The 19,833-nt window shown below is 55.3% G+C and overlaps 2 protein-coding genes across 3 annotated transcripts in view; both read right to left on the reverse strand.

The window, feature by feature from the left end:
• Positions 1–7,760, reverse strand: part of LOC119530962 (antigen WC1.1-like) — a 74,507-nt gene extending 66,747 nt beyond the window's left edge. Inside the window, 9 exon segments of the mRNA XM_037831614.1 lie at positions 598–789; positions 1,867–2,004; positions 2,797–2,832; positions 3,094–3,408; positions 3,503–3,571; positions 3,679–4,038; positions 6,188–6,505; positions 6,589–6,906; positions 7,272–7,760. Of these exon segments, the coding sequence (XP_037687542.1) occupies positions 598–789; positions 1,867–2,004; positions 2,797–2,832; positions 3,094–3,408; positions 3,503–3,571; positions 3,679–4,038; positions 6,188–6,505; positions 6,589–6,906; positions 7,272–7,692 (2,167 nt within the window). The 5' untranslated portion in view covers positions 7,693–7,760.
• A 398-nt stretch (positions 7,761–8,158) lies between these two features.
• Positions 8,159–19,833, reverse strand: part of LOC119530995 (scavenger receptor cysteine-rich domain-containing protein SCART1-like) — a 39,359-nt gene continuing 27,684 nt past the window's right edge. The window contains exons 2-3 of one of the 2 annotated variants that reach the window (XM_037831649.1): positions 10,978–11,211; positions 8,159–9,907 (exon numbers count right to left, since the gene is read on the reverse strand). In XM_037831649.1, the coding sequence (XP_037687577.1) occupies positions 9,615–9,907; positions 10,978–11,211 (527 nt within the window). In that variant the 3' untranslated portion in view covers positions 8,159–9,614. Of the gene's footprint in view, positions 9,908–10,890; positions 11,212–19,833 lie in introns of both variants that reach the window. The other variant, XM_037831648.1, reaches the window with a different exon arrangement.

Consider the following 19,833-nt stretch of genomic DNA (forward strand, 5'->3'; position numbering starts at 1 on the left):
CCCTGGTCTCCCTGGGGTTTTACTCCGGCCCTCACACCTCACTGAGGCTCTCCAGTGCCTGCTCAGGGTCATCGTGTTCCTGGGCAGGGGTCTCCTTGGCCGTCCAGACCAGCCCCACCTGCAGTGGAAGCACAGAGACCCCCAATGGGACCCTCAGCGACCTCAGAGCCCCCAGCAAGGCAAAGCCACAGAGGGACGGCAAGACGCGATGCAGCAAAAGCCAGGAAGCAGCGGGCGGCTCCCCACACCGTGTCCTCCTCCCACCCGTCGGCACAGGCCGTCTCCTGCAGCTGATCGTGGACAACTTGTTTGCGCTTTGGTGCATGAGGACAACCACGGTCAGCGCAAGACACACCGAGTATAAACATGGACCCTCCCTTTCTCCAGTCCACCCACAGAAGACTGCCAGGGACGCGGCGCCTCTGCAGGACACACACATCCCAGCAGCCCCGGGCTGGACACAGGAGTGAGGCAGACAGACAGGCCAGGAGCCACGGTCAGACTCTTAAATGTAGGAGGTGTCCGGAGCAGAGCCGTCGGCGAGCGCACAGTAGAGCAGGAACAGGGCCACGGAGGCCACGGCCCAAAAGCACACACCCTCGGGGCTCAGGAGCTGCTCCTCGTCCTCCTCCTCCTCGGGCTCCTCCCCAGGCTCCCCCGCGTCGTCGTACTCCTCCTCCAGCTCCAGGTCCCCGGCCCCTTGCAGCCCCTCGTCCTTCTCCCTCGTGGGCATGTCTCCAATGTCCTCGTACACGCCCTCCAAGGGGGCACTCCCGGTCACTCCAGAGCCTGCAGAGGCCACACCAGGACCTTGGAGAAGAAGCCCCTCCCAGGCCAAGCTCTCTGGGGGTCTCTCAAGCCCACCTGAGGGTGCTGCACCCATCCATGGGTGCGGGACACTGATTACGTGCTTCAACTTGGCGGGCCTGGGCTGGGGGACCAGATCCACCCCTGGGGAGGGTAGTGGGTACGGGTGACAGCGCCCTCCACAGCCCCCCGGGCCTGGGAAAGTGAGGCCGGAGGCAGGCCCCATTTCCTCACCCAAAATACACCACTGTTAGGGGAGGCTTGCCGGAGGGAACCGCCTTTTCCCCACCCCCTTATCTTGCCCGGACACTCCCCGTTGCCAGTGCAACTCCCCCACCGCCAGTGCGCATGCACCGTTGCCAGAGCAACTCCTGCCCGTGACAAACAGCTTCCGCGTCCTCTCAGAACCAATCCAAGCCTTTAACCCTTACAGCTACCCCGCCCTCTAAACCGCCCCATATAAGCTTGTACTCTCCCCCAATAAAGCTCTCTCTCTTGGTTTCTTCACCCTAAAAGAACCGTGTCCCGCCTGTTCCTTTCTCGCCGCCCTCCATACTTTGCACGCCTCCCGCCGGGGACCTGGCCAAGTCCCCCGCCTCGCCCTCGCCTCCGGGAAAGAGCCCCCGCCGCCGGTACCCTCAGAGCAATCCTGAGAGCCTAGGATTTAGCAACCGGCCGCCACCCTCCCCCAGACGAGTCAACTGCGACCGCACATGGGGACACACAGATCCCCTGGGCACCTGGGGGCAGAACAAGGCTCAGTCCAGGTCCCTGTCCCAGCACTTTGTGGGTCCACAAAGGGTCACTGAGAAGGTGCCACGTGGGACAGTGACCGGGACAGGGGCCCTGAGAGGGTCCAGGGTCTCAGCCAAGCCCACCCCTCCCCCGGCCTCCCCACCATGGGGCCCTGTGTTCACCTGACTCTGTGCTTGCCCACCTACCCAGCACACACGCACCTACCTGGCACACCCACCTACCCAGCACACCTGCACCTATCTGGCACACACCCACCCACCTGGCACACTCACCTACCACCCGCCCCAGTGCACGTTCACCTACCCCTGCAGGTCTCTTGGCAGCAACACCACTGAGCCCCCAGGACCAACAAGACGACACCCAGGAGGGTCCCAAGGATGAAGCAGATGGTCACAGGAAGAGTCCCAGCCTCGGGGATGGGTGGGGGGGCCGGGGCAGTGCCTGTGAGGGGGACAGTGAGAGGCGGGGCCTTCCCAGTGGGCCTGGGGTATTGTGATTGAATGACTCAAGATGGGGGGGAGCACCCAGAGGCGAGGGGGGCCTTTGTGCTGACACTACTGGCTGTGCACCCTCAGGAGAGGCAGGACGGAAGTCACAGGGCTGAGAGGGCCCAGGTGGGAGACCCACATGGGTGGCCCAGGTAGGAGGGCCCAGGAGGAAGGGCTCAGGTGGAAGGGCCGAGGTGAGGGTGCAGATGCGGGGCCCAGGAGGGAGGGCCCACATGAGAGGGTACATGTTGGAGGGCCCAGGTGGGAGGCCCAGGTGGGAGACCCAGGTGGGAGGGCCTAGGAGGAAGGGCTCAGGTGGAGGGGCAAAGGTCAGGGTGCAGATGGGGGGCCTGGGTGGGAGGGCTCAGGGAGGAGAATGCAGGAGGGGTGCCCAGGAGGGCAGCTCCTGGGGTCCTGACTGCCCACTGATCTTGGCTGCTTGGAGACAGCCCCACAGTGCCAAGAGGACACAATATTACTGGACCAACACTCCAGTCTCCAGGGGGAAAGACCCCTGGAGACGTTCCGGGTGCACGTTGGTTCCCACGGCCCCTCCTTGGATTCTCAGCGCAGGCTGAGCCAGGATAGGAGACGGGTTTTCATCAGAGCCAGGGCTGGGCCATCACCAGGCCCTCCATCCTCAATCCGGCTGGTCTGAGGGGGGCCTGGCCGTGGCCTGGTCTTCCGAGGGCCCCTGGAACCCTCCTGGACAGCAGGAAGCTGGGCTTTCTAAGACATCACCTACCCAATGCCTGGGGCAGGGCGGTGGTCCACCTGTCACCTGGGGGGGGGGAATAGGAGGACCTCAGGGTGGGCTGGGGCAGCACAGACCCTCAGCCCACAGCCCACTGCCCTCCAGAGCATCCCCAGACCCCCTCAGACCCCTGGAGGCGCCCTGTGCCGTGAGCACCCAGCAGGGGTGGCAGCCCCACTGGCTCCCGCAGACCTGTGTTCCGGAACCTGACTAGAGCAGCAACCCAGGAATACTCCAAGGACACATCCTGGACCCCTCCCGCAGCCTCCGGGCAGACCACCCACTCACCCGCGCAGCGCACGCCCGCGTCCTCCTTGTGCGCACAGTCTCCCTGTCCCCAGGGCTCCGCAGGGCAGCTCCAGAGGGACGCCTCGCTGCCCCGGCACCCCACCTCGTCCAGCCACACGGGCCCCGAGCCCGGGCCGAAGGCGGCCTCCCTCAGGGCGCTCAGGGCGGGGCCACAGCCCAGCTGGCGGCACACGACGTCCGCGACGGCCAGGTCCCAGGAATCGTCACACACGGTGCCCCAGGAGCCGGCGTGCCAGAGCTCCACGCGTCCGGAGCAGCCGTCCTCACCCCCGCGCAAGCGCAGCTGCCCCTCCTCTGGAAACGCAAGGGCTCTGGTCACTGCGGGGTGGGGGTGGCTGGGCCACGGAGCGGAAGGCGACAGCGGCCGGATTGGGGAGCGGATGGATACCTGGGCAGGCGTGCGGCACCAAGCAGTTGGGCGGCTCTGCGGAAGCCTCTGCCTGTTTCTCCGACCCGCCTGTAGAATTGACCACCACGAGGGTAAAGGAGGCGGCTGTGGGACCTGTGACCCCTCCTGGACGTGAGCCTTGGCTCAGAGGCAGGCCCTGCAATGACTGTCGGTACCTCCCCGCCTCCTCCGTGACTGCACGCAGCGGGGCCCACCTGCACAGGTGATCCAGACCTCCTCCCCGCGGGCTCAGTAGAATGGGTGCCACGGGGCTGAGGGGCACTGACACAGGGACAGGACGGGCAAGCAGTGGCACTCGATGTGGTCCAGCCAGGCCATGCCCAGGCCTGCCGCGGGGACGGGCCCCTTCTCCAGCCCCCCACCCCCGCCTCTACACCCCAGCTGCTAGCAGATGGTGGACACCGAGGCCTCCTTCAGAGAGTTGCCGCACACGGAGCCCCACGTCCCATTGTAGAGCACGTCCAGCCACCCAGCACAGCGCTGGGGGCCCCCTCGCAGCCTCAGGGCCACCGACTCTGGAAGAAAAGCACCGTCAGCCTCGGGAAGGCGCCGGCCTCGGAGCCACCGAACAATCTTGGGGGAGGAGACACGGAGATGGGCTGCAGGCTGTGAGCCAAGCCGCTGGAAAGCAATAGACTCCCGGGGCCCGGGGAACGCCGCATGTCCATCAGTGTCTCCATAGCAACCTCCCGCCTGCAGGACAGGCTGACAGCGAACTCCATTCCCGGCTGTAAGTCTTAGACAGCAGGTGTCAGCCCACTGCCAAAATTTCCATTTCTGGGAATCCCACCCTTGGAAATTACTTGAACTACAGAAAAACCCTTGTGCACAAACATGATGAATGTAGCAGTGATTCTACAACTTAAAAAGTAGAAAGCAGGCATTAGCCTGGAGCTGACATTCAGTCTGCACACACCTGCACAGCTGTGCTCTGTGCTCCGAGATCATCGGTCCTGGCTGGACAGTGCCCGATAGTTTCAGTGTGGCCCTTGGGCAAGTAACATCCAGCAGCAAAGGGACATAATAAGTGGACTATAAGATTGCCACATAATGGAGTATTAGTCAACCCTTTAGAATTGTTACAAGGGTAACATAACACTAAAAATGTATCTGAATCTGGATAATTGAGAAAAAGTTGGGAATAAATTGCATCTGTCAGGAACATAAATAATTAAAATATGCACACCCCTCCCTGGGAACGTGCCCCCTCCCCCAAGCCCCAGCAGAGGAAGAGGGCAGAGCTGCAATCTGGCCTGGCTGGGGAGGACCTGACAAGGGTGTGTGCCAGTACTGGGGTTGGGCAGAACTTCCGAAGTGTGAGGTGGGCACGCAGATAAAGAGGCCACCTGAGGAAAAGCACAAGAGAGCAGGGACATCACAGAAGATGCAGGGGAAGGCTGGCAGCAGATGACAGTTTTGAACAGGAGCCAGAAAGTTCTAGAAAAGGCTTGCCATTCTCACTGAGATGCAAAAAATCAGGCCCTTATTGAAAACAGAGCATAATGTCATGAGGAGAAAACAGGCCAAGGTGGAAAAAACAAGAAATAGAAATGGGTAACAACATAAGGAAGGACCTGGAGGAAACTGAAAATACCACGGCACATGGAAATTCACATGTGAGAACATAAAGACCAGAAATGACACTACAGAAAAGGAGATCACTGATTTGGGAGGCAACCTGGGAGAATGAGAAAAGAACCAAGACATAAAAGAATTACAGGAAAAATAATAAAAAGGATCAGGAAAGATGGAGGCTGAGAACATAATATTAGTAAGAAATATGGTGACTGAAATAGGATGTACTGATCTAAGACATGGTTGGGGAAAACTTTCCCAGAACCAAACTATGAACCAAAATCACCAAGGAGACCCGACACTTAGCAGAAGGGAGGGAGACATAGCCCGGGCTGCAGTCTTGCCTGGAGGGTGACAGGGGTGACAGGGGTGCCCCCCCCCCGGGGACATGAGGCCACAGACTGGCTTCTTCCCTCTCTCCCTTACAGGCTTCTGAGAACAAGCCCCTGTACACACACACAACACGTGATAAGGTTCTTGTCACCCAAGTACATTTATATGCAGACAAGATCAGAGCAACCAAAAAGCCTTGGATATGCACAAGATAAGATGAAAGAAAGAGAAAGAAAGAAAAAGGAAAGAAAGAAAGAAAGAAAGAAAGAGGAAGGAGAAAGAAAGAGGAAGGAGAAAGAAAGGAAGGAAGGAAGGAAGGAAGGAAGGAAAGAAAAAAAGAAAAGGAGGGAGGTGGAGGGAAGGAGAGAGAGAGAGCGCGCGAGCAAGAAAGACAAGAAAAGGAAAGGAAAGGAAAGGGAAAAAAGTCTTTCATGCACTGCCTTTAAAAAGTCCAGGGACATTTTCCCACACCTTTAAATATGGATCCAAACTAAGAATTTAGAGCAGGAAACCTCAAGCCGACATTGTGAGGTGAGAGGGTGTGGCCTGCGCTGGAGCCTTCACCATGAGGACACAGGAGACCAAGCCACACCTGAGCAGACCTGGGCCGAGCACAGCGCAGATCACTAACTCCCAGGTGCAAAGAGCCCCACGGTAGCAAAAGTAAGTAACACGTGGGAAATCCTGCCTCCAGGAGAGCACAGCCCCTCTAGGAGCTAATGGCATTTGTCCAAAGCAAGTGAGCATCAGACCCACGTGAGCAGACGGCGCCGGCGTCCTCCTTGTGCCTGCAGTCGTGCCGACCCCAGCCTCCCGACGGGCACTGCCACAGCGCAGACTCATGGCCACCGCAGCGCAGTTCGTCCAGCCAGATGCGCCCGGACCCCGCCCCGAAGTGGGCGGACCCCGGGGCGCCCACGGCCCGGACACAGCCCAGCTGCCTGCAGACCACGTGGGCGTCCCGCAGGTCCCAGCCGTCGTCACACACCGTGCCCCACGCGCCGCCGCGGAGCACTTCCACGCGCCCCGCGCAGCGGCCCGGCCCGGCCGCCAGCCGCAAACGGAGGAGGCTCCCTGCGGAGAGCGCGAGTCAGGGCGGCCACGGGGCCCACGGGCGGGGAGGTGGGGAGCCCAGACAGGGAAAGGGCCGCACTCACCTGAGCAGACGACGCCCGCATCCCGCAAGGACCCCGCGGGCACCAGCCGCGACGCGGACACGTCGCACTCGGCCAGGCGGCTCTCGTTGCCCACACAGCGCACACGGCTCAGCCCCACAGGGACGGCCCCGCGGCCGGGGACAGGGGCGTCGTAGGCCCGCTCGGCCCCTCCGCACTGGAGCTGCCGGCACGCGACCTCCGCGCCCCGCAGGTCCCAGGCCTCCTCCAGGACGCGGCCCCACAGCCCGTCCAGGGAGATCTCCACGCGCCCATCACAGCGGCTCTGTCCCTCCCTCAGCCGCAGGGCGTCAGGGAGACCTGGGGGCGGGGTGAGAGATGCAGGGGTGGGGGAGGGGTGAGGAAGGGACCCCGGGAACCATCCCAGACCCCACACAAGGCCCGTCCACTCCTCCCTCCACCGTGCCTCCTTCCCTCTCTACCTCCTCCATGTCCATCCTATCTTCCTGTCCCTTCTTCTCCTCATTCTGCACCCCTCCACCTCCTCCCGCCCCTCACCCACCTCCCATTCCCAACACTGACCCACCCTCCACCTTAACCCATGTTTCCCTCTTGGGTGACCCACCCTCTGTCCATCCCTGAATGACCACCTATGGCCTCCCCTTGCCCACCCCGAGCCTCCCAGGCCCACCCAGAGCCCTCCCCTCCCCCTGCCCCGCTCCCACCTGAGCAGACGGCAGAGGCTGCATTTCCTGGGGCACAGGCGGGGGCCCCCAGGGTGCTGGGTGTGCAGCTCCACAAATGGGGCTCCGTCCCCACACAGTGAAACACGTCGGGCCAGATGGGACTGTCACCTCCCCCAAAGTGGCCTCCCCCGGGTGTGGCCACCGCATTGCCACAGCTGAGTTGGTGGCAGAGGACGGTGGCGTCTGCGAGGTCCCAGTGAGCAGCACAGAGGGGTGCCCAGGTCCCCTGCACCTGGAGCTCCACCCGCCCTGCACAGCCGCTGCTGCCGTTGACCAGCCGGAACTCCGGGGGACGGGAGGGGCGCAGCGTGGCTCCCGGCCACAGACCCAGCATGTGGTACTCACTTCCTTTGCACCCAGTGTGGTGGGCACAGAGCAGACCCTGAACTCTCCCCTCCATTCCCCCAACATCAGCATCAACCCGGGGAGCTCTGCAGGGAGCCAGGCCTACGTACTGTGTCCTCAGGGCTCACAACCCCCAACCACCACCACCCCCCACCCCCGTGACCAGACGACTCTCTCCCCCAACCAACAGAAGCAAACACTTCCACAAATGCTGACACACATCCTCCTGGCCCAGAGACACCTCGTGAGCCGGGCTCAGCGCCCCCAGGGGAGTTATGGAAGTAGCCTCACCTGAGCACCTGAAGCAGGTGCCAGCCTCCTGAGCCCCTGCTGAACACATATAGCCTCACCTGAGCACCTGAGCCCGGCATCCCGGCTGTGTCCACACTGCTCCTGGTGCCCAGGCCCCCGGGGGCAGTTGAACAGCAGGGACTCATTGCCCACACACCGGAAGGCCTCCATCCACACAAGCCCAGAGCCATGGCCGAAGTGGGTGCCCCCAGGCATGGAGACAGCCGAGCCGCACTGCAGCTCCCGGCAGACGACGTGGGCCATGGCCAGGTCCAGGTCGGCATCACAGACGGTGTCCCAGGTCAGCCCACGCCTCACCTCCAGGCGCCCTGCGCAGGGGTGCTCTCCGCCCACCAGCCGGGCCTCCGTGTGCTCTGGGGCAGAGAAGGCTGCGCTGAGTGGCCCCAGGGGCAGACATCTCGGGCCCCCCTGGCCAGGGCAGGCTCTGTGCAGGGCTCTGGGTGAAACAGCCTGACCCCAGCCCTGCCCTCGAGTCCCTCGGGGACACAGGCTGCAGATGACAAGGTGCTACCTGGCCTGGCCCAGCCCGGAGGTCCCAGAGCCAGGCACCTGGGGGTCTGCAGGCTGGGAGGACCCTCCCATCTCCTCGGCATCTCGCTTGGGTCCTGGCTCCCACCCAGGCCAGGTGCCTGAGATTCAACAGCAAATACTCATTGGAGGGCAGTGAGCTCCCCACCCCCGCCCTGGGTCCCCCTCAACCCCAGGAGACACGGGTCACCTCAACCCCACCCTCCAGGGTAGAAGAGGACAGCCCCAGCCTCAGCCCTGTGCCCTCTGGGGGCCTGGGCCACCCTTTAACCCCAGGGCCCTCTTGCTAGGGGGCCACCAGCTCCAACCAATCCCATCTACCTGGACATCTGCCTAGGCAGGAGACAGGTGTTCCCAGGTGAGTGCCTTAGCCATGACCCGTGGCTCCTGAACATCAAAACCATGCTCGCCACATCCAGGCAGCAGGTTGCAGAGTGGGGGACACATGGTGGTGGCCTGAGGCCCACCTGAGCTGCACCTAGAGCAGAGCTGGTATTCCTGGTCCCCTTCCCAAGGTCAGGGTCAGGGTCACCTGCTGCAGGTGCCCAGCTGTGTCATGACCTCTGCCCACCCAAGGTGGGGCACTGAAGCCCTCTGCATTCTCAGAGGTGAGGTCACAGCATGCTGCCCACCCTGGGGTACAGAGGGCAGTGGGCTGTCCAGCCATTTGTTTCAGCCTGTGCTCAACCACAGTTCACTCTGCAGCTCCGAGGGACAGCACATCTCTCACCTGACGTGGGGCTGGGGGAGCAACTCGCCACCCCACACAGGCGCAGGCTGCCCACAGACCCCGGCTCCCCTGCACCCTCCGGCCCAGGGCGGGCATCTGTGGGGTGAGCCTGACCTGGAGCCCTTCCTCTGCCCCACACCTCAATGTCGCAGGCCCCAGACCATCAGATCTTCCCAAGAAGAGTCCTCCTCCCCCTGGTTCTCCCTCGCCTTCCCAGGCCTCCTCTCGGTTTCCCATAGGAAAACGAGCTGCCCAGTGTCCATGAGGACCTTACCCTCTGGCTCCCCACCCCTCAGGCTGTACAGAGGGGACGCCAGGGAGGCAGAGAGGGTGGCCCCCGGCTGCAGCCCGCCCTGCTCTCCTGCTCTCCCGGGCAGTGTCCTGCCCTGGGGCTGCCCAGGGGTCCCTCAGAGGACCTCTGTGTCCAGCTGGCGGTCGCAGTGGCTGCAGAAGTTGTTGTTGAGCCTGCAGTTGCGGATGGTTGGCTCGGTGCCCCTGCAGGCCAGGAACTTGTGGGCAATGCCATGACCTTCGCGGGAGGCCTGGAGGGCGGGCCCGCACCCCAGCTCCTGGCAGAACACCGTGGCCTCCTCCATGTGCAGCCCGCAGAGCCAGTCCACCCCGTTCACGTTCCTGATCTCGGGGAGGCCCGCACAGGGACTGCGGCCCTTCACCAGACGAATTTCCCGAAAAGTGCCATCTGCAAAGTCACAAAGCCACATGACAGGCCAGGAGGTGCAAGCCCTCAGCCCTGCCTCGGGACAAGCCTGTCTGGCACCCCACTTGGGTCTTGGGGCCTCCAGGGGCTGCACTCAGGCCCTGCTCCTTGTCCAGGAGCTCTAGCTCTGGCAGGGCACAGGGCCAGCTCCGCAGCGGACATCCGGGCACTCCAGCAGACAAGCCACGCTCAGAAAGGCCCACAACTGGTTGAAGCTCTGCTGTCACCGCCTCGAAATTCTTAGTGAATTTTGAATAAAATTTTTCATTTTGCACTGGGTGCCACAAATCATATGCTTGCCCTTGGCCAGGGTGTCCAGCTTCAGAGACGAGCAGCTGGGAGGGAAAGACCTCACAAGCTCACCCTCACATAAGGTGACCAAAGACAGTCTGCCCAGGGAAAGGATATGCCTCTCCATCATTTGGGAAAGAAATTGTGATTATATCGACGACAATCCCTGAGTCCCTCTCCCAGTGAGGCCAAGCAAACTGCCCTCTCCCTGTTCTGGGACAGACAGCATCTGTCTGCGGAGTCCGGGCCCCGCCCAGGGGCCCTCACTCTCAGGGAAGGCTGTTATCTCTGGGCGTCAGTTCTCCTTCTGGAACCACACGGCTGGCCCCGCGCCCTCCTGCTTCTCTGCATTCTGTCACTCGGTTGTACTTTTTGCTCTCTGCCTGTAAAGTCCACGGACCAGGATCTCTGCCTGCTTTGTTCACAACTGTGTCCCCAGAGCCTAGGACAGGGCCTGGCAAACCAGTGCTGGTGGAAGGAACCAGAAGAGACGCCTGGCACAAGGAGGGGACGAGTGAAGAGTGACTGAGACGTCCCCCTGGGGGCAGCTGCTGTTTTCCACTGTCCACCAACAGAGCTCCTGCCAGGGAGACCCGGGGACCCGGACTCAGCCCGCCTGCGCCTGCTCGCCCCCAGACCCCACCCCGCTCGCCCCCAGACCCAGGCGCACTTACTTGCGCAAAGAACAACCACAACCCACTCGTAGGGACACGCGCTCCGCTGCCACTCCCCGTGGCTGCAGTCCCACAGGGCAGACTCACTGCCGCTGCAGGAGACGTTGTAGAGCCAGGGCTGGGCCATCTCTCCAGGCCGCGGGACGTACTTCAGGGCGCCCACCACTGGGCCGCAGCCCAGCTGCCTGCAGACCACGGATGCCTCTGCCAGCGTCCACTCCTGGTTGCACACGCAGCCCCACTCCCCCTCGTGCTGGACCAGCACCACGCCGTTGCACGGGCTGTGTCTGTACACCAGCTTCAGGCCCTCAGCTGGGCTGCCTTGGGAGGAGACAGGCACGTCTTAGGGGGCAGGAACGGGCACTGCTGTGGGGGATCGGCAGTGAGAGCAACGATACAGCAGCAAGAGTGGACTTGGGAAGATGGGACACAGGGCCTCGGCAGCAAGTCAGGTGTCTCCAAGCAAAGCAAGGCCAGACAGGTGACGGAGGAGCAGGAGTCAGGGGCCTCCAGCTCCTGGGGAAGACACCCCCCCACACACACACTGCATCAGAGCCCAAAGCCCTAGCAACCCCTTCCTGCCCTCTGGAGCCCCACGTCATGGGTGACAAACTTAGCCCTCCCTACACCCCCCATCCACTCCGCATCACCAGCTGACATCTGGGCCGCTGGGGCGGCCTCCCTGGCTCCCGGAGGCGGGCAGCTGCTTTCCTCCTCCAGCTGGGACCGTGGCCTGGAGCTGGGGAGGCTACCCCACCCTCCGTCTGCTGCCATCATTTCCACCATCCCCTGAAGGCCCAGGTGTCCCCCATCAGCACCCATCAGGCCCCTCACCACCCTCCTGCCCCCGTCCACACCCAGTCATCAAATGCCCCTGTTTGCCCCACCCCGTCTGCTGTGAGCCCCTTGCATCGGGGAGAGTTTCGAGGCTCACTGCCTTCCCTCGGCCTGCCGCAGTGCCCCCTCCCACGGCCAGGCGGCCGACTTTCAATCATCAGTCAAGTGTCCAGCCCCATCCCCAGCCACACCCCAGTCTTCCAGCTCCCTCCTGACTGCTCAAGACAGCGGGGGTCTCCAAGCCTTTGCAGTGTTCCCTCCACTCCCCGACCCTCATCCCTCCCTGCCCAGGCAGCCTCTCCAAACCGTCTTCTCGGCCTCTGCACCCTGGTGTTCAGGCTCACACCCCCGCTGCCCCTGACCCTGCATCCTCCAGACCCCCCGCCCCACAGGGGAATCTGGGTGCAGCTGCACTGCGGGGCATCTGCCACCCTTGTAGAAACGAGGAGGACGGCCCCACACCAGGGCCTGCCTCCTCCCTCTGGCACCCTGGGCTCTGAACAGAGGGACTGGAGGGCCCCGGGCTCCTCTGGCAATTAGGACTCGGCTGACCGCTGCAGCCATTCAGCTGACATCAGGAGGGAGCTGGGAGGTCGAGCCCTGGGACCCACAGGCCCTCGTGCCCCCGGACGTCCCCCATCCTCAGAACTGAGTGAGACCCGGGCAGACAGCCCCGGGCCTGGGTATCCGCACAGCTGTTCCTCCGAAGGCTCCGTGGACCCTGCAGGAGAGACTCACTGACAGGAAGTGCCCCGAGTGTGAGAAGGAACCCGAGTCCCAGGGCCCAGAGAGCAGCCTCCATGGCGTCCGTCCGGCTGTTCCTGTGCTCCGTCCCGGGGGTGAGCAGAGCGCCAATAGCCGCCCTGGCCCTCAGCACCACTGCACAGCTGCGAGGGGCCCCGCTGTGGGTTTCCTCCCTGGCTGGTAACTGCTGACGGGGGGCCTCCCAGCCCGGCCCACAGCCTCTTCTCCCCAGAGGACCCTGCCCTGCTGTGGGGAGAGCTCCCAGCACAGCTCCTTCTGGAGAACACACTCCCCAAGGGGGGTCCCAGCGAGGGTGAGACTCCCTGGCCCTGGTCTCTCTCTGCACGCAGCCCCTGCTGCCTGACCCATCCTGCCTTCAGTGCAGTGCTCAAGCTGGCCCCACCGTGTCTCCTCTCCCCTCAGCTCCCGTCACCGTGAAGCTGCACCCAAGTCAGTCCCTCTGCTTTTCCATGAACCCACCCAAAACAGGCCTCATCACCCAAACCACTCGGACTGAGCCAGTCTGACCTGCACCTGAGGCAACTAGAGGACCCTGGGGGTCATCCCTGCTGCTGCTCCCTGCTCCAGGCCAGCCCAGACCCCGTCCAGCCCAGACCCAGGCCTAGACCAGAGCCAGACTGAGACCCAACCCAGAGCCAGACTCAGACCCAGGCCTAGCCCAGACCCAGGCCCAGATCCAGATCCAGATCTAGGCCCAGGCTCAAGCCCAAGTCCAGGACAGACCCAGATCCAGGCTCAGTGGCTTCTGCCCCTCCCACTGCACCACCACAAACAGTGATGCAGTGACAGCCAGAGAAGCACCTTCCGACCCCATATCCACAGGGATTTAGCAAGAGCCTCAGCAGCACAAAAATCAAACAGACCAGAATAGCTTTGCAAGGGCTGTGTAAACTGAGTTGTCATTCTAATTAACACCCACAAAAAAGACTGGAACTTACACGCTAAACATAGGGTGACCACCTACTAAAATGAGAGATTTAAATAAGATCAGGAGTCCCCTAACAGAATGACCAAATGCAAATGTCCAGGATAAAATTGAAAAATCACCCTTCAAACAAAGAATCTGGAAAGTCACAATTTGAGATAAATGGCAATCAACTGAGGCCAACTCCAAGACAAATGTTGGAATTATCTGACAAGGACCAGCGTAAGACTGCTTCAATAATAAATTATAAATTCTCTTGAAACAAACGAAAAACTAGAAAATCTAAGCAAAGAAATAGAAGTTATAAAAAGGAATCAGTGGCAGAAGTGTGGAGAAATTAGAACCCTCATACAATGCTGATGGGAGTGTAAAATGGTGAAGCTGCTTTAGAAAACATTTTGGCAGTTTCTCAAAAAGTTAAACACAGCGTCACCATATGACACAGCCATCCCACTCCTGGGAATACACCCAAGAGAATTAAAAACTTAACATCCATATGAAAACCTGTACACAAATATCCATAACTACAGTATTCATAATAAAAACATGGAAACCGACATTTGTGCATCAATGGATGAATGGATAAATAAAATGTAGTGTATCCATACAATGGTTTATATTCAGTCATAAAAAGGAATGAAGGCAAGATGGCAGACTGGTGAGCTGTAAGTTTTGGTTACTCCTCCAGGAAAGTAGGTAAAAAGCCAGGAACTGAGTGGACTGGGCACCACAGAGCAATCTGTCTTTGGGCATACTTCATACAACACTCATGAAAATGTCAAACTGCTGAGATCAGCGAAATCTGTAAGTTTTTGCGGCCAGGGGACCCGCGCCCCTCCCTGCCAGGCTCAGTCCCGTGGGAGGAGGGGCTGCCAGCTCCGGGAAGGAGAAGGGAGAACTGCAGTGGTAGCCCTTCTTGGAAACCCATTCTACTGATTCAAACTCCAACCATAGATAGACTGAGACCAGACACCAGAGAATCTGAGAGCTGCCAGCCCAGCAGAGAGGAGACAGGCATAGAAAAAAAAAAAAAAAAACAACACGAAAAACTCCAAAATAAAAGCAGAGGATTTTTGGAGTTCTGGTGAACACAGAAAGGGGAAGGGCAGAGCTCAGGCCTTGAGGCGCATATGCAAATCCCGAAGAAAAGCTGATCTCTCTGCCCTGTGGACCTTTCCTTAATGGCCCTGGTTGCTTTGTCTGTTAGCATTTCAATAACCCATTAGATCTCTGAGGAGGGCCCTTTTTTTTTTTTTTTTAAACCTTTTTTCTTTTTCTAAAACAATTACTCTAAGAAGCCCAATACAGAAAGCTTCAAAGAATTGCAATTTGGGCACATCAAGTCAAGAGCAGAACTAAGAGAGCTCTGAGACAAAAGGCAATAATCCAGTGGCTGAGAAAATTCACTAAACACCACAACTTCCCAAGAAAAGGGGGGTGTCCGCTCACAGCCACCATCCTGGTGGACAGGAAACACTCCTGCCCATCGCCAGCCCCATAGCCCAGAGCTGCCCCAGACAACCCAGTGTGACGGAAGTGCTTCAAATAACAGGCACACACCACAAAACTGGGCGTGGACATTAGCCTTCCCTGCAACCTCAGCTGATTGTCCCAGAGCTGGGAAGGTGGAGCAGTGTGAATTAACAAAGCCCCATTCAGCCATCATTTGAGCAGACTGGGAGCCTCCCTACACAGCCCAGCAGCCCAGAACTGCCCTGGGGGGACGGCACTCACCTGTGACATACCACAGTCATCCCTCAACAGAGGACCCGGGGTGCACGGCCTGGAAGAGGGGCCCACTTGCAAGTCTCAGGAGCCATACCCCAATACCAAAGACTTGTGGGTCAGTGGCAGAGACAAACTGTGGCAGGACTGAACTGAAGGATTAGACTATTGCAGCAGCTTTAAAACTCTAGGATCATCAGGGAGATTTGATTGTTAGGGCCACCCCCCCTCCCCGACTGCCCAGAAACACGCCCCACATACAGGGCAGGCAACACCAACTACACACACAAGCTTGGTACACCAATTGGGCCCCACAAGACTCACTCCCCCACTCACCAAAAAAAAGGCTAAGCAGGGGAGAGCTGGCTTGTGGAGAACAGGTGGCTCGTGGACGCCACCTGCTGGTTAGTTAGAGAAAGTGTACTCCACGAAGCTGTAGATCTGATAAATTAGAGATAAGGACTTCAATAGGTCTACAAACCCTAAAAGAACCCTATCAAGTTCAGCAAATGCCACGAGGCCAAAAACAACAGAAAATTATACAGCATATGAAAAAACCAGACGATATGGATAACCCAAGCCCAAGCACCCAAATCAAAAGACCAGAAGAGACACAGCACCTAGAGCAGCTACTCAAAGAACTAAAGATGAACAATGAGACCATAGTACGGGATATGAAAGAAATCAAGAAGACTCTAGAAGAGCATAAAGAAGACATTGCAAGACTAAATAAAAAAATGGATGATCTTATGGAAATTAAAGAAACGACCAAATTAAAAAGATTCTGGACACTCATAGTACAAGACTAGAGGAAGTTGAACAACGAATCAGTGACCTGGAAGATGACAGAATGGAAAATGAAAGCATAAAAGAAAGAATGGGGAAAAAAATTGAAAAAATCGAAATGGACCTCAGGGATATGATAGATAATATGAAACGTCCAAATATAAGACTCATTGGTGTCCCAGAAGGGGAAGAAAAGGGTAAAGGTCTAGGAAGAGTATTCAAAGAAATTGTTGGGGAAAACTTCCCAAATCTTCAAAACAACATAAATACACAAATCATAAATGCTCAGCGAACTCCAAATAGAATAAATCCAAATAAACCCACTCCGAGACATATACTGATCACACTGTCAAACACAGAAGAGAAGGAGCAAGTTCTGAAAGCAGCAAGAGAAAAGCAATTCACCACATACAAAGGAAACAGCATAAGACTAAGTAGTGACTACTCAGCAGCCACCATGGAGGAGAGAAGGCAGTGGCACGATATATTTAAAATTCTGAGTGAGAAAAATTTCCAGCCAAGAATACTTTATCCAGCAAAGCTCTCCTTCAAATTTGAGGGAGAGCTTAAATTTTTCACAGACAAACAAATGCTGAGAGAATTTGCTAACAAGAGACCTGCCCTACTGGAGATACTCAAGGGAGCCCTACAGACAGAGAAACAAAGACAGGACAGAGAGACTTGGAGAAAGGTTCAGTACTAAAGAGATTCGGTATGGGTACAATAAAGGATATTAATAGAGAGAGGGAAAAATATGGCAAACATAAACCAAAGGATAAGATGGCCGATTCAAGAAATGCCTTCACGGTTATAACATTGAATGTAAATGGATTAAACTCCCCAACTAAAAGATATAGATTCGCAGAATGGATCAAAAAAAATGAACCATCAATATGTTGCATACAAGAGACTCATCTTAGACACAGGGACACAAAGAAACTGAAAGTGAAAGGATGGAAAAAAATATTTCATGCAAGCCACAGCCAAAAGAAAGCAGGTGTAGCAATATTAATCTCAGATAAAATAGACTTCAAATGCAGGGATGTTTTGAGAGACAAAGAAGGCCACTACATACTAATAAAAGGGGCAATTCAGCAAGAAGAAATAACAATCGTAAATGTCTATGCACCCAATCAAGGTGCCACAAAATACATGAGAGAAACACTGGAAAAACTAAAGGAAGCAATTGATGTTTCCACAATAATTGTGGGAGACTTCAACACATCACTCTCTCCTATAGATAGATCAACCAGACAGAAGACCAATAAGGAAATTGAAAACCTAAACAATCTGATAAATGAATTAGATTTAACAGACATATACAGGACATTACATCCCAAATCACCAGGGTACACATACTTTTCTAGTGCTCATGGAACTTTCTCCAGAATAGATCATATGCTGGGACATAAAACAAGCCTCAATAAATTTAAAAAGATTGAAATTATTCAAAGCACATTCTCTGACCACAATGGAATACAATTAGAAGTCAATAACCATCAGAGACTTAGAAAATTCACAAATACCTGGAGGTTAAACAACACACTCCTAAACAATCAGTGGGTTAAAGAAGAAATAGCAAGAGAAATTGCTAAATATATAGAGACAAATGAAAATGAGAACACAACATACCAAAACCTATGGGATGCAGCAAAAGCAGTGCTAAGGGGGAAATTTATAGCACTAAACGCATATATTAAAAAGGAAGAAAGAGCCAAAATCAAAGAACTAATGGATCAACTGAAGAAGCTAGAAAATGAACAGCAAACCAATCCTAAACCAAGTAGAAGAAAAGAAATAACAAGGATTAAAGCAGAAATAAATGACATAGAGAACAAAAAAACAATAGAGAGGATAAATATCACCAAAAGTTGGTTCTTTGAGAAGATCAACAAGATTGACAAGCCCCTAGCTAGGCTGACAAAATCAAAAAGAGAGAAGACCCATATAAACAAAATAATGAATGAAAAAGGTGACATAACTGCAGACCCTGAAGAAATTAAAAAAATTATAAGAGGATATTATGAACAATTGTATGGCAACAAACTGAATAATGTAGAAGAAATGGACAATTTCCTGGAAACATATGAACAACCTAGACTGACCAGAGAAGAAATAGAAGACCTCAACCAACCCATCACAAGCAAAGAGATCCAATCAGTCATCAAAAATCTTCCCACAAATAAATGCCCAGGGCCAGATGGCTTCACAGGGGAATTCTACCAAACTTTCCAGAAAGAACTGACACCAGTCTTACTCAAACTCTTTCAAAACATTGAAAAAAATGGAACACTACCTAACTCATTTTATGAAGCTAACATCAATCTAATACCAAAACCAGGCAAAGATGCTACAAAAAAGGAAAACTACCGGCCAATCTCCCTAATGAATATAGATGCAAAAATCCTCAACAAAATACTTGCAAATCGAATCCAAAGACACATTAAAAAAATCATACACCATGACCAAGTGGGGTTCATTCCAGGCAGTGCAAGGATGGTTCAACATAAGAAAATCAATCAATGTATTACAACACATTAACAAGTCAAAAGGGAAAAATCAATTGATCATCTCAATAGATGCTGAAAAAGCATTTGACAAAATCCAACATCCCTTTTTGATAAAAACACTTCAAAAGGTAGGAATTGAAGGAAACTTCCTCAACATGATAAAGAGCATATATGAAAAACCCACAGCCAGCATAGTACTCAATGGTGAGAGACTGAAAGCCTTCCCTCTAAGATCAGGAATAAGACAAGGATGCCCGCTGTCACCACTGTTATTCAACATTGTGCTGGAAGTGATAGCCAGGGCAATCCAGCAAGACAAAGAAATAAAAGGCATCCAAATTGGAAAAGAAGAAGTAAAACTGTCATTGTTTGCAGAAGATATGATCTTATATCTAGAAAACCCTGAGAAATCGACGATACAGCTACTAGAGCTAATAAACAAATTTAGCAAAGTAGCAGGATACAAGATTAATGCACATAAGTCAGTAATGTTTCTATATGCTAGAAATGAACAAACTGAAGAGACACTCAAGAAAAAGATACCATTTTCAATAGCAACTAAAAAAATCAAGTACCTAGGAATAAACTTAACCAAAGATGTAAAAGACCTATACAAAGAAAACTACATAACTCTACTAAAAGAAATAGAAGCGGAACCTTAAAAGATGGAAAAATATTCCATGTTCATGGATAGGAAGGCTAAATGTCATTAAGATGTCAATTCTACCCAAACTCATCTATAGATTCAATGCAATCCCAATCAAAATTCCAACAACCTACTTTGCAGACTTGGAAAAGCTAGTTATCAAATTTATTTGGAAAGGGAAGATGCCTCGAATTGCTAAAGACACTCTAAAAAAGAAAAATGAAGTGGGAGGACTTACACTCCCTGACTTTGAAGCTTATTATAAAGCCACAGTTGCCAAAACAGCATGGTACTGGCACAAAGACAGACATATAGATCAATGGAATCGAATTGAGAATTCAGAGATAGACCCTCAGATCTATGGCCAACTGATCTTTGATAAGGCCCCCAAAGTCACTGAACTGAGCCATAATGGTCTTTTCAACAAATGGGGCTGGGAGAGTTGGATATCCATATCCAAAAGAATGAAAGAGGACCCCTACCTCACCCCCTACACAAAAATTAACTCAAAATGGACCAAAGATCTCAATATAAAAGAAAGTACCATAAAACTCCTAGAAGGTAATGTAGGAAAACGTCTTCAAGACCTTGTATTAGGCGGCCACTTCCTAGACTTTACACCCAAAGCACAAGCAACAAAAGAGAAAATAGATAAATGGGAACTCCTCAAGCTTAGAAGTTTCTGCACCTCAAAGGAATTTCTCAAAAAGGTAAAGAGGCAGCCAACTCAATGGGAAAAAATTTTTGGA

The sequence above is a fragment of the Choloepus didactylus genome, chromosome 4 (assembly GCF_015220235.1).
Source record: "Choloepus didactylus isolate mChoDid1 chromosome 4, mChoDid1.pri, whole genome shotgun sequence".
Taxonomy (NCBI): Eukaryota; Metazoa; Chordata; class Mammalia; order Pilosa; family Megalonychidae; genus Choloepus; species Choloepus didactylus.